At 42.2% G+C, this 15046-nt stretch overlaps 1 protein-coding gene across 1 annotated transcript in view; it reads right to left on the reverse strand.

Annotated features, from left to right (window-relative positions):
- Window positions 1-15046, reverse strand: part of Rab8b (RAB8B, member RAS oncogene family) — a 74457-nt gene that overhangs the window by 9656 nt on the left and 49755 nt on the right. The window contains exons 2-4 of the mRNA XM_027411286.2: window positions 9636-9696; window positions 6583-6643; window positions 715-792 (exon numbers count right to left, since the gene is read on the reverse strand). Coding sequence (XP_027267087.1) covers window positions 715-792; window positions 6583-6643; window positions 9636-9696 — 200 coding nt within the window. The remainder of the gene's footprint in view (window positions 1-714; window positions 793-6582; window positions 6644-9635; window positions 9697-15046) is intronic.

Here is a 15046-nt window from a genome sequence, read left to right on the forward strand (position 1 = left end):
TTAGCTTAAAATGTAAGAGGTAGTTAGTAATAAGTCTGAGCTATTGGCTGAGCATTTACAATTTATACTGTCTCTGAGTTAGTTATTTCAGAAGCAGCTGCTGGGTATTTAGGAACAAGCAGTTGGAATGGGAAAACTCTGTCTACAGAAAGTAACCTGGGTTTTGAACTATCTAAAAAGATCAACTAAGTGGGTTCATTCAAAAGTACTAAATTACTTCCTAGTCAGTTTCTTTCTGAAATGCCACAGAGATTTCAAGGAAAAGTTAGTACCAACTATCCTGTAACTAATCCAAATTTGAAATATCTAAGGAGGAAAAAATGTTAGAAAGGCAAAAAAGTTGCAGAAATACATTTCTGCTAGTGACACAGCTGAGAATCATGTATCTTAGCTGTGGCTCTGTCCTCGGAGGCTCTATGAACACTGGCAAGCCATTCCTTCCTCACCTGTTTCCTTAGGTATAAAATGGGGACACAGATTATGTTGTGTCTAAGCTCTGACCTGAGTTTATACACGAAATGCTCCTCTGTCTACTATCTATATACAGCTATTGACCTGGCACCATTGAGGATCTAGTGTTTTTCCAGTGGGCAGGGTTGGCCTGTCCTGCCCATTCTGTTCCTCAGCAGCAGCCACCTCCAGGAGAAAGCAATAGCCCACCACATGTTCCTAGTAGGCTTCTGTCCAGCATTGCCACTCTCCTTCCATACATACCTCTTCAATGTTTCTTATCCAATTCTTAATATTGTCAAAGGATTTTTCATTGGTGATGTCATAGACCAGCATAATTCCCTATGGTAGGAAACAAAAGATTTTATTACACACTTCATATACTTACAGCTCACAATGCAGGACATGCCTACCTGCCTCTCTTTTGTCTTTTTTGGTCTTTAAAGAGGGATTCATAATAAATTTGAAAAATACAGAGGCAAAAACAAACGAATGCTGCTGTTGTCTGTCTAAATGAACTGTTAACATCTTCACTGTTAACTTTTAATGAATTAGTGATTGTAGGAAAGGTAAGCCGATCTTTCTACCTGACCTCAGGTGATAATGATCGGCCCCAAATGGAGCTTCAGGCCTGGCTAAGTAAGACAGGGGCAGTGAATGCTCAGAGGAAGAGGGACATTTCCAGGGCACACTTGCTTATTACAGACAGAAATGATTATTGTTCTCATTCCAAGACCACACTGTTCTAAATTTTTCTTTCAACACAGGTTTACCTGTATTGCATACAGGCTTACAATACAATGTTACCATTTGTCCTAACACTAATAACTCATATGAAAACATAATGTGTTTATTACATGGGTTAGTTAAGGCATTGTCATCATATTTTTAAAGATTCCCCTGCCTGGTAAAATCTAAAATTTCCAAATAATTCAAATAACACCTCTATGCTAAGCACCCAGGCCACTGTCCAGTACTGTGAGAACTATGTGAGCTGGTCATGGGTGCCCTTACAGAAAAGAGACTGGAAGAGGTTAAGCATGAAAACAGAAAGACAACTAAAGAATGGATCAGCAGCTCCAGGAAAGGCTAATTGAGGAGAAACTAATAAGTTGGTACAAGAAGAGGAGGACAGGCTCTGAAAATACTGAGTCATGGATCTCCAGGACCATTCTTCAGGACTGTGAATACTATGTGCTACACGCACTTAAGTGCCAATCCATGCAACAATATGGAATAGGCTGGTAGTTCAGTGGTAGAGTGCTTGCCTAGCATGAGTAAGCACTGCAGGTTTGATGTCCAGCACTGTCAGAGAGTAGATAGACAGAGATACTGATTCTATGGTTGACCATGCACATGTCTGAACACTCAGGAGACAGAGAAGAACTTCAGGCCAGCCTGGGCTACACAGTAAAACTTTATCTGAAATACACACACACACACACACACACACACACACACACACACACACACACACACACCACTAAAAAGTCCTTCCAACTCCCAAGAATTTGCTAAGTACCTACTATGTGCCAAATACTCTACTTATACTAGATACTCTGAGTAGTGAACAGGATAACCAAGGTCCCTTCTTTTCATGAATGGATAACAAAGAAAACAGACCAGCATACAATTAACTAGAATTCTGACAATTGCAACACAGAAACATGGGGAGCTTTGAACTAAAACAACAGGGGCAGTCTTATCTGGTAAAGTGGCTCAAGGGGCACCGACAGTTTCTCTGAGAAAATGAGTAAGGCCAAGGCTTGAAGACCAAGTAGAGTGAACTTGACAAAAGGGCTGGGACTGATGAAGGAAGCCAGTCCATGGTGCCTGCCACCATAGCCACAACAACAACAACTACAAAAAAAATCAATAGCATTTTGTCATTGAAGGTCCAGGGTACACTCAATTGACTCAAAGAAAACTTAGCAAGATGCACAGATCTATTGGGAAAAGGGACAAGATGGGTCCAAGCAGGAAGACAAGGTAAGATGTCCTTTACAGAACACTGTCTAGACACCAGCTGTCAGCTATCTCCTATAGTCACCACAAATTCTCGTAAGTAAAACAGAAGATTGTGGGTCCCTCCCAAATCTTCTGTTCTCCCTGTACTATCAAATGGTGAAGGTCAATAAAACCCCAGCAGTCATGTAAATGCCTGGGTGTTTCCCTCATAGCGAGTCTCTGGAGATAGGTCCTGGAGATCCTATGATTCAGTATTTTCAGAGCCTGACCGCCTTTACTCATGTACTGGATTATTAGATTCTCCTCAATTAGCCTCTCCTGGAGCTGCCGACCCACCCTTTAGTTGTCTACCTGCTTTCACTCTGACCTCTTTTAGTCTCTTTTCTGGAAGGGAACCCATGATCAACTTAGTGCTCAAATATTTGCAGTACCCTCCACTGTTCTCAGAATTAAATTCCACGGCATGGAAAGCAAAGTCCAGCACAGGCTAGTGTTCAACTTTGTTGGTAAATATAAATGTAAACATATACAAATAATATAAAACACATTAGACAAAAAAGCCAGGAAATAAAAAATATTAAAGAGTTCTCTGGCCAGGTGTTGGTGGCACACGCCTTAATCCCAGCACTCTTGAGGCAGAGGTAGGTGGATCTCTGTGAGTTCAAGGCCAGCCTGGTCTACAGAGTTCCAGGATACCTAGGGCTGTTGTTACACAGACAAACCCTGTCTCAGAGAAAAAAAAAAAAAAAAAAAAAAAAAAGAATTCTCTCTCAGGGAGGTAGGATTTGGGATGATTTCTCGGAATTCTTAAAAGCTTTTTTTATACCATTAATATCCACTTTTAATAGCAAGGGAGAACTATTTTTTTGTTTGTTTATTTGGGACAGAGTCTCACTATGTAGCCTTGGCTGGCCTGGAACTTGCTATATAAACCACGCTAGTCTTGAACTCATAGAGAAGATCTACCTGCCTCTGCCTCCTTAGTGCTGGGAGAAAAGGCAGGTTATTTTTTAAATGACAAGCAATATTCTCCTCTACCCCACCCCTCCTTGCCTCAAGTGCACATTTCACTTCAGCTATACACTTTGTAAAAGATTTTTAAAAACTAAAAGTGAAAACATGCACTTTTATCATGAAAATATATTTAAAAGTTTTATGCTACTGATGGATAACCACAATAAAAAAAAAACAAGTAACAATAATTGCTGATTCAGCTTTCCGCCGACCGACCCAGGAACTAGAGCCCTCATCCAGTGGCTGATGGAAGCAGAGACAGACATCCACAGATATACACTGAGCTGAAATCGGGAATTTAGTTGAAGAGAGGGAGGAATGAAGAGCGAAGGGGTCTGTACCAGGTTGGAGAAACCCACAGAAACAGTTGGCCTGAACAAGGGAGAGCACATCGACCCCAGATGCTGTCGGGGAGGCCAGTACAAGACTGATCCAGACCCCTGAACATGGATGTCAATAAGGAGGCCTCTGCACTCCAGGGAGCCTCTGGTGGTGGATTAGTATTTTTCCCTGGTGCAAGAAGGGACTTTGAGAGCCCATCCCACGTGAAGGGTTACACTCTGGCCCTGGACACATGGGGAAGGGCCCAGGACCAGCACAGGAAGATTTGGTGGACTTTGCAGAGCCCCTGTTGAGGGCCCTACCCTGCCTGGGGAGTGGTGGGTGGATGGGGTGGGGGGTAGGCTGGGGGTGGGGGAGGAGGGATGGGGGTGAGGGGAGGGAGAGGGAGAAGGAACTTACATGTGAAACAAGCTTGTTCTCTAAATAAAACTAATAAATAAATTAAAAAAAATAATTGCTGATTCAGAGTAATTAGCTATCTACAGTTAAAACTAACCAGGTAACTACTGTAGCACTATTACCCTTTGGGCTAAATGATGAAGCTCTATCATTCATGTGCCCTGTCTGCCTCAAATGTCCCTTTCTTTGATCAGCACAGAAACTGAACAGTGTGGTATGAGAGGTAGAGGCTCTCAAACCAGGTGTTTCTAGCTAAAACACTACTATGTCTATTATAAGACACTCCCTATTTAATAGGGAGACCCTGGGAGACAGTATTTTAGCTTTCTCGGTCTCTAATGTGAGATTCTTTTGAGGATCTCCTGAGATGTTATTTGTAAACTACTTAACCCAGAATTCAGGACATAACTTAGACTCAGCAGCTTTTTATTACTAACTTACCTCTTTGATTTCAACTGCAAAAGTCATTACACTATTTCCTAAGGTTGTAATGCAACTGATATTAATATGGACCTGGTAGAAATATAAATTAAGCATACCAGGTAAACTTTGCAGATCTAAGTTGCCTAAGAATTCAGAAGTTGCTGGTCTATGAGAAATAACGATGATGTAATCATATGGCCCTTCTTCCCCTTGCAGCTGAATTATCCCAAGGTTTACTATGAAGCCTGTAAGGTTGCTGACATGTTTAAAACAAAACTAAAAAAAAATCTACATAGAGGTAGACTCCAGAAGCACATTGCATGCCTGATCCAACCAATCAAAGCTTGCCATGACCACCACATGCCAGGAATGGCATACTCCATGCAAGTACAACAGCCCTACAGCCCTATAAACACCCTGAGAGACCCACGACTTCAACAGAACAGCATTTTCTGGAGTGTCTTCCACTGATTCACACTGTCAGCAAGTATTTACTGAGCATCTACTGTGTTAGGAACCAGCACTGTACACAGCAAAACAAAAGAAAAAAATAAAGCTAGATCCCTACCCTCAGAATGGAAAAGCCAGTACTATCCAGAATAGCAATAATCCGTAATTATGTGAAGTAACAGTAAGGAAGATGAGGCAGTAGAAACATGAGAAAGCCAGATAACCCTTGAGTCTAAATTAAGTAACACACCTCACTGACTTCTTTCTTTACACTATGAACTACAGCTACATATCCAAGTGAGACATTGCTCCATAAGGTAGTGTTCCTGCCTTCTCAGGGGAAATGGCCAGACCACCTAGTCCCAGAATGTAAAACACTGGCCAACACAAACACTAGTGTGTCTAAGATGCTTCTAATCAAAAGTTACCTGTGAACTATACCAAACCTTCCCTGTTAAAATGTTCCTTTTTATCTTCTCTGAAAGAAACAAACACCATCAAATGTATCCCTGGCACACATAGACAGTCCCTTCCCTCTGATTCCAATCTAAGCAAAATAAAAGAGCAGCAAACACTCTCTTTATGATAATAAAAACTCTTCACAATCTTGAAGGTTTGGTTAGTTTTTGTTTTGGACAACTTGACACATGCTAGAGTCATCTGAGAGGAGGGAATTTCAATGAAGAAAATGCTTCCATAAGATCGCCTATAGGGAAAGCTTGTGAAGTATTTTCTACTGATGGGAACACTTAGTCACAGGGTTTGTGATTTACTAAGACTGCCATCAAGTACTAATAAAAGGAAAAAAGATAACAAAAATGCAAAAATACCTCAGCAGAATGTAGAGGAGTTCTAGAATATCTAAATGGCTTGATTACTTATTATAAAGACTAGTAACAAAATATAGCTACTAAGATCAAATACATTTTCAAAACCCTTAAAATCTCTTGTTTTCAAATTTAAAATGTTATTTTCCTTCACTTTACTATGTAGGGAGGAGAGGAAGTCCTTAGTGAATGTAGTCCTGACTGAATGGTTAATATTGATAAGGATTCTAATGCCTTGGACACATGGGAATTAACAAAGGCTACCCTGGGTCAGGCTCAAGGAATTGGCAAAGCCTTCTTCTGGTCTGTGTATGAATGTTGACAGTGTACAGGAAGCATCTATGGAGCCTGCAGTTTCCTCCTCCCGGATATCTAGTGCCTGAACTGCTCCCCAAACGAGACCTCCTCTAGAGACAAACTAGCCCCTCTTCCTCTTCTGTATGCCATCAGAAGACACACATGAGACATTGTGTGTCTGTGCTGCTCCATCAAAGAGCACACAGGCCACCAGACCCCCCCGCTTTTCTCTATGTGAGTCTTTGTGTCTGTCCTTTCCTCATTCCCTCATTTGCTCCAGTCAGGTTTCCAGGACCAACCTGGTCTTGCTGAATGCAGTAGTTCTAGACTCTAGCTTCATAACTACATATAGGCAATGAATACCCCTATTTTATTTTCACCCGAAGGGTTAGAAACCCAGAAACACACTCACCATGGCTCCTCTATAGTAAGCTGTCGTAATTGTTCGGAATCTTTCCTGGCCCGCTGTGTCCCTAAAATTTGAAACAAAGAAGGGAAAGAGTGATTTTAAAATTCACCAGCAACATAGGTGAGGACCCCAGGTTATAGGAGATAAAATCTGATCTGCTGTCAATCAGTGCAGTGTGGCAAGGAAAAGAACAATGAGGCACAAAGACAGCACATTGTACCAGCAGAGCTGGAGGCAGAGGTGGCCACAGGAGTCTGTCAGAACTTACAATGACTTGGGTGAAAAACCAGGACTTGGTGATAAAAGCAGCAACAGCAAAATAAATATGGGGGTCCTGCTAGGAACTACCAAGTGGGAGGAAACAGAGAACAGTTCTGAATTCTTGGTTTCCCAGAGACAGCGACAGGCTACATGATTAAGGCATTTGCTTTCTTGACTGCCTGTGTGATTGCTGTACAAAGCAAACTGCTGAACCGGACTTACTACTGTGTACATTCTGCTCAGCAGAGCAGAACAAAACATGTCTCCTCCAGAGAGCTTTCAGAGCAGAGCCTGCAGTAATTACACACCAACTTGGAGTCCTACATCATTCTCCAAGTTCCCAAAGACTAAACATAAACATCTCAAAGTTACATAATCTTTCACCTATTCTTCCTTTTGAGCTGATCGCATACCACTAAAATATATATAACAGGATGGGAATGCAGCCTACCAGGGTCCCAGGTTCAATCTCTTGCAGCAAATCAGGGCTGTGTGAGGGGGAATACATAACTCTCTCCTTCTCTCTCTCTCCAAGAAATATGGACATTTCTAATTACATTTATAGCCTAAATCCCACAAAAGAAGCCAAATTTTCTTTTTTTTTTTAAAAAAAAAAAGATTTTATTTAGTTATTATGTATACAACATTCTGCTTCCATGTATATCTGCACACCAGAAGAGGGCACCAGATCTCATAACGGATGGTTGTGAACCACCATGTGGTTGCTGGGAATTGAACTCAGGACCTCTGGAAAAGCAGTCGGTGCTCTTAACCTCTGAGCCATCTCTCCAGCCCCAAGAAGCCAAATTTTCTTGATATTTGGGGGAAAAAAATCACTACTTTTAAATTTGCTATTTATAGCCAGAACTAGCCACTTCCTGTGATACTAACACTATTGCAAAGAAAAGAGAGAAGTATTTGTGAAACTATATTGAAAATCTAGTACACATGAAACCCTACCAAGGGATGAAGGTTCGAAAGAAATATAGTCAATTAAAGCAGTAAATATTTTGATATTTATATCTACTTTACAAAATAGTTCCACACAGTGCTCATGTGATGAGGTGGGGTGATACTGTCATCTTTACTCTGCAAAAGATACAATAGCTCAGGAGAGCTATGGTCCCATCTCTGTTACTCAAAAGCTCACAGTCTTAGGGCCACTCAAGCGTTGCAAGTTTCAGCTGTTGAGCACAGGGATGAGACTGTATCTTGTTACTCTCTTCCCCACCAGCACTAGAGATGAAAGGAACTTACTCTGTGCTTAGCAAACGAGGAGAAACACAGAAGCCAAGTACTTTTGAGTGGATTAATCACATCTCCTTGACTCAAATACACTACCGATCTGGAACTAGCATACACACACACACACACACACACACACACACACACACACACACACACAATTTTAAGGGTTAAAATGTTTCTCCAAGTTTTGATGGAACAAGAGGTATACGTGTGTTTAAGTAATAGTGACAACTTACTGCTTATGAATGGCATCCGAAGTATGGGGCAGACTGTAGGATTGTGCCCTCAAAGTATGGTATCTGACACTATCCCTAGGTAGACTGTGCCAGAATTGAGGTAAGCTAAAGAACACCCAGGCAGCATCCTTTGGAGAACTGCTTGAGGGGGTGTGTGGAGGCGAACATTTGTTCCATATACATTTGGTAACAAGTGTTTAAAAATTTTAATTTGTTTTTTAAATTCACAATAGCCTGATCAAGACAAGGCATTACTTATTTTCTTCCTCATTCCTCAAGTTAAATAGACTCTACTTAGTGAATTATAAACGATCAGGGCTATAGAGAACCTCTGCTCTTTATCAATCCAACTCATTTACATGCAAGAAAAAGCAGGGCCTGAGAAGGCAAAATGGTTTGGAGAAGTTTCCCAACAGCTACATCTTAAAGGCTTAGTCTTTGGGGTGGTGGTGGTACTGGGGCGGGGGTGTGGAATCTTTAGGGGATTGGGCTTACTAGGAAGTCCTTAGGTCACCAGGAGCACTTTCTTCAAGTGGATTTTAGGGTCCAGGCCTTCCCTCATTGCTTTCTTCCTAGCCCACAAAACAGGAAGTTTGCTCTGCCATCCATGCATTCCCTGCCACTGCTATCCAGCAGCTCATCAGAGACCCAAACCAATGATTCCATGTAGTCTAGGACTAGCTGAACCAAAGCAAACCATTTCTCTTTATAAATTAAGTGTTTCAACTATTCTGTCTTTTTGTCTATTCTGTCTTTTTGTTTTGTTTTGTTTTGTTTTGTTTTGAGACAGGGTTTCTCCATGTAGCCCTGGCTGTCCTGAAACTCATTCTGTAGACCAGGCTGGCCTCAAACTCAGACATCCACCTGCATCTGCCTCTGCCTCTTGAGTTCTGGGATTAAAGGTGAGCCAACGCTGCCCAGTAAGTATTCTGGTTTAGTGATGGACAGAAAGCAAGAAACTTCCCTGAAGTCCTCAATTTAGACTAGAAGTCCATGGTCTGTGACACTCAGCCATTTTGCTGTGTCTGAGTCACAGCTGCAACTACAATGAACTATTCTACGCTTTTGAGAATTTGTTTCTTCTTGTATAGAGCTTTGGAAGAATGGGCTCTGGACCTCTTCTGGATCAGTTTCTGCTTCTCACCTCCCACTCTGCCACAGAACGATGTGCAGTGCTTATTCTCTTTGACTTTTACAAAGGAAAGGTCTGAGGGATTGCACGATGTCTCTAACACCCTGATTTACATTTTAACCCCACTTTCAATTCCCAAATCAAATAGAAACTCCATGTGTCTTCATTTTTTTACTTACCATATCTGAAGTTTAATTTTCTTTCCATCGAGTTCTATCGTTCTGATTTTAAAATCAATTCCTGCCAGAAAACAAAGAAGGATATGCTAAGTTCCTCAAATTCAATCCAAGTCTTATTAGGGAGAGAACAAAGATTTCTATTGAAAAAAAAAAAAAAAGCTCTCCAACGCACTGGAAAATGTGAGCACACAGAGGGTGTGAATGGCATGTTTCCTTTGAATACAGGCTGGAGAAAGGAATGCTAATCACTCTGCAAAGCATTCCCACACATGTGAAATGCAGGATTACAGGCCTCATTATTTGGGCACAAATGGCCCACATCCTGCAAAGTTACATAATTCAGAAGGACTTAGAACATATTTCCTCCCTCCTGAAATACATATACACACTGCTCTCAGTCCTCATGCCCCAACCTTTCCCTATAGAAAGCCATGGAGCCTCTTTAAAACAAAATTGAGACTCTGCCCATTTGATGGCATGGGAGGGAAGGATTATTCTATTTTAAACAATCAGAAGGGGTTTCATGTATATCTTAATAAATGTCCCAAGGGTTACTACTGCCTAGAACTGGAATAGCCAGCATGGTTTTTAGCCCTGGCCACACTTTAGAATTCCAGAGAGAACAACAAAGAACTCACTTCACTAGGCCTGCCTCCCCCCAAACTTCTGACACCCATTTAGCCAGGCACAAGCAATTCTTAAAGCTCCCAGTGTAATTTGAACCTGAAGCCAAAGCTTAACAGGCCTGCAGGGTGACACAGGAAAAGTCCTTTGTGACTCTGGCACTTCAAAAGGTCGACATCTCCTCACCTATCCCCAACCCATGACAGCTCAAAACTTCAAAACTTCCTTAGGACCTCTACTACAAAGGAGCACAGAACCCCTAGCATTAAAGCACTATACAGCTGAGGATGACCCTGAATTGATCTCTCTGCTTCTCTTCCTTCCAAGTGGTGGAACTGCCCATATGCACACCATTCCACTGCCCCAGCTTAGGAAGTGGTGCTGGAGAACCTGGGGCTTTCGACATGCTGCGTAAGCACTCTCCTAACTAAGCTATAGCTTCAACCCCAGAAATAAGGGCTTCTGTAGTGATCAGAGATGAATACAGCTGGGCAGCAATTTGTTAAATCCCCCTCATATGCCACTCAGCTGTACTTAGTTTTTTCCCATTCTTTCACCTTTTAAAACACTGAACTCAGTCTCCAATACTCTTCAAGGCCACATATAAACTGGGTGTCCTATAAATGGTCTTGAACAGTAACTGCAGCATTTGGAGTGTGGCGAGGTATCATGCAGCCATGTATAATACTTCTTCACAGGGAGGTGGAAAGCACCCAAAAAGACTGCTTCCCAGCTCCAGCTTTTGGTAATGCATATGCATAAACCAACTGGATTTCACCCTCTCCTCCGGGTGGTACTTTTCCATGGGGGAGCCTTTGCTGCTTTCTGCATGTGGAGACAGACAAAAATGCCACCCAAGCTGTCTATCAAGCTAGCCCCTTAATCATTCTTTTCTCTCACTAATGGCCCTGGACTATGGGCAAATATAATCTGATCCCAGTGTTTCCAGGTTATGCAGCTCACATTTCTTCCTACAGTAGTTGGCACTGCAGGGGCAGCCGGTAATGTACCCAGAACTTAGCACTGTAGCATGACTATCAGTGCTAGCATCCCACAGCACCTATGTCTGCCCTCGCTGTTTCAGATGTAGACACTAGTTTTTATTGTGACCTGACGTTTTAAAATATCTTCAAATCTAGTGTAACAATGATCCTGTAGAAATCCTCTTTGGAACAGGCATGGTGGCTAATGGGTAACTTGTCAACCTGAGTTCAATGCTGTATCCCACAGTGGAAGGAGAGAACTAATCTAGCTATTCCTTTAAGCTACTCTTTGACTTCCATACAAGAATGTGGCAGGTGTGTACCCAGCCCACCCTCACCAGACACACATAAACCTTGAATGCAAAATAAATTAAAACAAAAAAACTTTCTTCTACCCATCATCTCTTTTTGGCCCCCACATCAAGCACAATGGCATTCAACAAATGTTGCTTGAAATTAACATTCAAAAACTTTTAATTATTTTTAACTATGTGCATATATGTGTGTGGCTATGTGTGTGTGCAGAGGCCAGAGGTGTTGAATCCCCTGGCACTGGAGTTACAGATGGTTGTGAGTCACCTTATATAGATACAGGGATTTGAACCTGGTGGCAGACGAATTTCTGTGAGTTTAAGGCCAGCCTGGTCTACAGAGTGAGTTCCAGGAGAGCCAGGGCCATGTAGAGACCCTGTCTTAAAATAAAAATAAAAACAAAACAACAGCCTGGATCCTCTGGAAACGTATGTGCACTTAACTGGTGAGCCTTTCCAGATCAGAGAAATAAAACCAGTAGGAGGGGCAGAGGGGACCAGAGGATAAGAAGGGGGCTGCAGATCTGCAAGCTCTGGAGAGTACCTTACACACGGAAGACCATACTCACCACTGAGCGATGCCCTTCAAAACAAGAGGACAGTGGATTGGGAAGTGTGATTAACTCAAACCCAACTTGGGTTGAGAAAGCCTCCATTCTCAGGTGCTCCAATAGAGAAAACTCAACTTAACTCAGCACTAAGCTAACTTGGTTATTTGCTTTATAAGGAATAATAGTCTCGGTTAATCCCATTAGCCAAGCTTCAGTCAAACCAGGTTCAAAGTAAGGCAAATGTCAAGTTCTAGTCAATAAGCTATCTCTGTACCTCACTCCCCTTTTCTGTATTGTTATCCAGCCATGTGGTAGGCAGCCCTAGAGTATCATTGAACCTGCCCTGTTTTAGGGGCCACCTGATTCATGAACCACTCTGGGCTCAGAAAATACTATTAAATGTAATTTGTTTAAGGCTTGTTTTTCTTTTCTTTCCTTATTATTAGCATATGTATGAGAAAGAGCTCTAGTGTGCACCACAGCAGAGTGTGGAGGACAGAAAACAACCTTCTTGCGAATGGTGGTATTTGGCATTGGCTCAGCTGCAGAGTATAGTGGATTAGCTAATGTGGAAAAGCAATCAAGACCTTTCACTAGAAATGCCTTGAGGGTATTAATATTATTGACAGAACTGAACTGGGAACCTAGATAGGAGGCTTAACTGCTCTAGACCACTGTATCCTCAACTATCCAACAAACAAAACCTGGGAAGGGGGATGCTGGAGAGATGGTTCACAGCTTAAGAGTTTGTAATGCTCTTGCATTGTACTCTCTCAGTCCTCAACATTCATACTGGGTGGTTCAAAACTGCCTGAAACTCCAGTTCTACGGAGTCTGGCACCCTCTCAAGACCCTGGGGGCACCTGCACTCAGGTGCACATACCCACACACATATATACATAATTTTAAAAAATAAATAAAAATACATTTTGGGGTTTTGTTTTGTTGCTGTTTATTTGTTTTTTAAGGGCTAGGATGGAGGGTGGACAAGTCTGCTCAGTGGGTCAGTTGCTTGTCTTGGGAGCAGGAGGACCTGAGGTGGCTGGTACTTTGGGTCCCTAATGCTGGGGGTGGAGACCAGCAGGCAGGTCCCTGGGCTCACTGAAGCCAGTCTAGCCTTACTTGACAAGTCCAGGCCAGGGAAACATCCTGTTCTCCATAACTATATGGATGACACCTGATGAACAACATCCACAGTAGACCTCTGGCCTCCACTTTCAAGTGCACACACGTGTGCCCCCCAAATACATACACACACACACACACACACACACACACACACACACACACACACAAATGCATGCATTCATAATAGTTAGAATCATGAAAAATCTCTTTTAAAAATTGAAGATATTTACAATTAGATTGACAATAATATCAATAGAAATATAGTGGATCAACATTCTCATTAACATTTAAAGAAAAGAAGCCGGGCATTGGTGGCGCACGCCTTTAATCCCAGCACTCGGGAGGCAGAGGCAGGTGGATCTCTGTGAGTTCGAGGCCAGCCTGGTCTCCAGAGTGGAGTGCCAGGATAGGCTCCAAAGCTACACAGAGAAACCCTGTCTCGAAAAACCAAACCAAACCAAACAAAATGAAACAAAAACAAAAACATTTAAAGAAAAGATACTTTTCCGAGACTACTCCAGGGATAAAAAGAATAATTACCAATAAAATTGTATCAATGGAAAGTAGAGCCTTCAATTCAAACTAGTTTAATGTAATCTGTTAACTCATATGGTAAGCCCAGGGGTGGCTGAGGTTCAGGGAAGGCTCAGCCTAGGGGTTCCTTCCAGCTCATTTCTCTGTACCTCCTTGGGCTCTGTCCTTCTGAGGACTGGGTTTATACCTGGACTGATAACAGCTTCTAACAACAAAAGCAAGAAGAAAGCAGACCAAGTCTCTCTTCCAAAGCACTGGCCTTCCCGACTCTTCCTCCTTTCTTTTTTCTTCTTTTTTTCCTTCCATCTTCTCTCCTCCTTTTTTTTTTTTTTTTTTTTTGAGGATGTATACTCCTGTATGGAGTGGGTACATGTGCGTATGTATGCATGCATATGTGAAAAGATCAGAGTCCAGCATAAAGTGTAGATCCCCTGGTGCATTCCATGTATCTGTTTACTGGAGGTAGGGTGTGTTGCAGTGGGGGGTCACTCTGTCTACCAAGTGAGTCCCAGACGCTGAACTCAGGTTGGTAGGTTTTACAGTTTTACCCATCTTACCATCTCAGGATACTCCCCTACCCCTTTTTTCTTCCTTCTTTCCTTCCTTCCTTTTTTGAAAATGAATCTCTTACTGGCCTGAACTTGTGATGAGAGGTGAGGCTGGCTGGCCAGGGAGCCCCAAACTTTCACCTTCTGAGCATGAGGAGTTCAATACACAGCTTTTTTCTCCGTAAGACTGAACTCAGGTCCTTGTGCTTGGAACTTTCCAACTAAGCTCCCTCCCCAGCCCCTGGTTTCTCATTTCTCAACAGCTTGTCATAGGAATGTCATGTTCTGGTGGACTAAGGCCAAATGTCTGCAGTAATCACTGCCATGGGACTTAACAAGACTGAATTAATCTAAATTCATGCCAAGATATAGGTGAAGGCCCATCCTTGAGTTACTGAAATTGAGTACTTCCCCAGTATACAGGGCTACTAAAAATAGCTCAAAGAGTGGAAAGCCTGTGTGGCATAAATCACATCTTTTTGTAATATTCAAATATATTTCATTAATAAAATGTCTTATTTGCATCTATGTGAAATCAGCAAACCATAATCTGTGTCACTTCTCCCTGTCATGAACATTCCTCCATTTACTGATTACCTGTTGTGTTCTCTGATGGTAACTTCACCTAGAGTTTAATCACCAACCAGAAAATAAAAAGGCAAGACGGTGAGCAATGCAAGAATCTGACACAGCCTCTGCTAAACTGTGATGGCTACAGCCAGGACAGTCCTC

This window comes from Cricetulus griseus, chromosome 4 (genome assembly GCF_003668045.3).
Source record: "Cricetulus griseus strain 17A/GY chromosome 4, alternate assembly CriGri-PICRH-1.0, whole genome shotgun sequence".
NCBI classification, from domain to species: domain Eukaryota; kingdom Metazoa; phylum Chordata; class Mammalia; order Rodentia; family Cricetidae; genus Cricetulus; species Cricetulus griseus.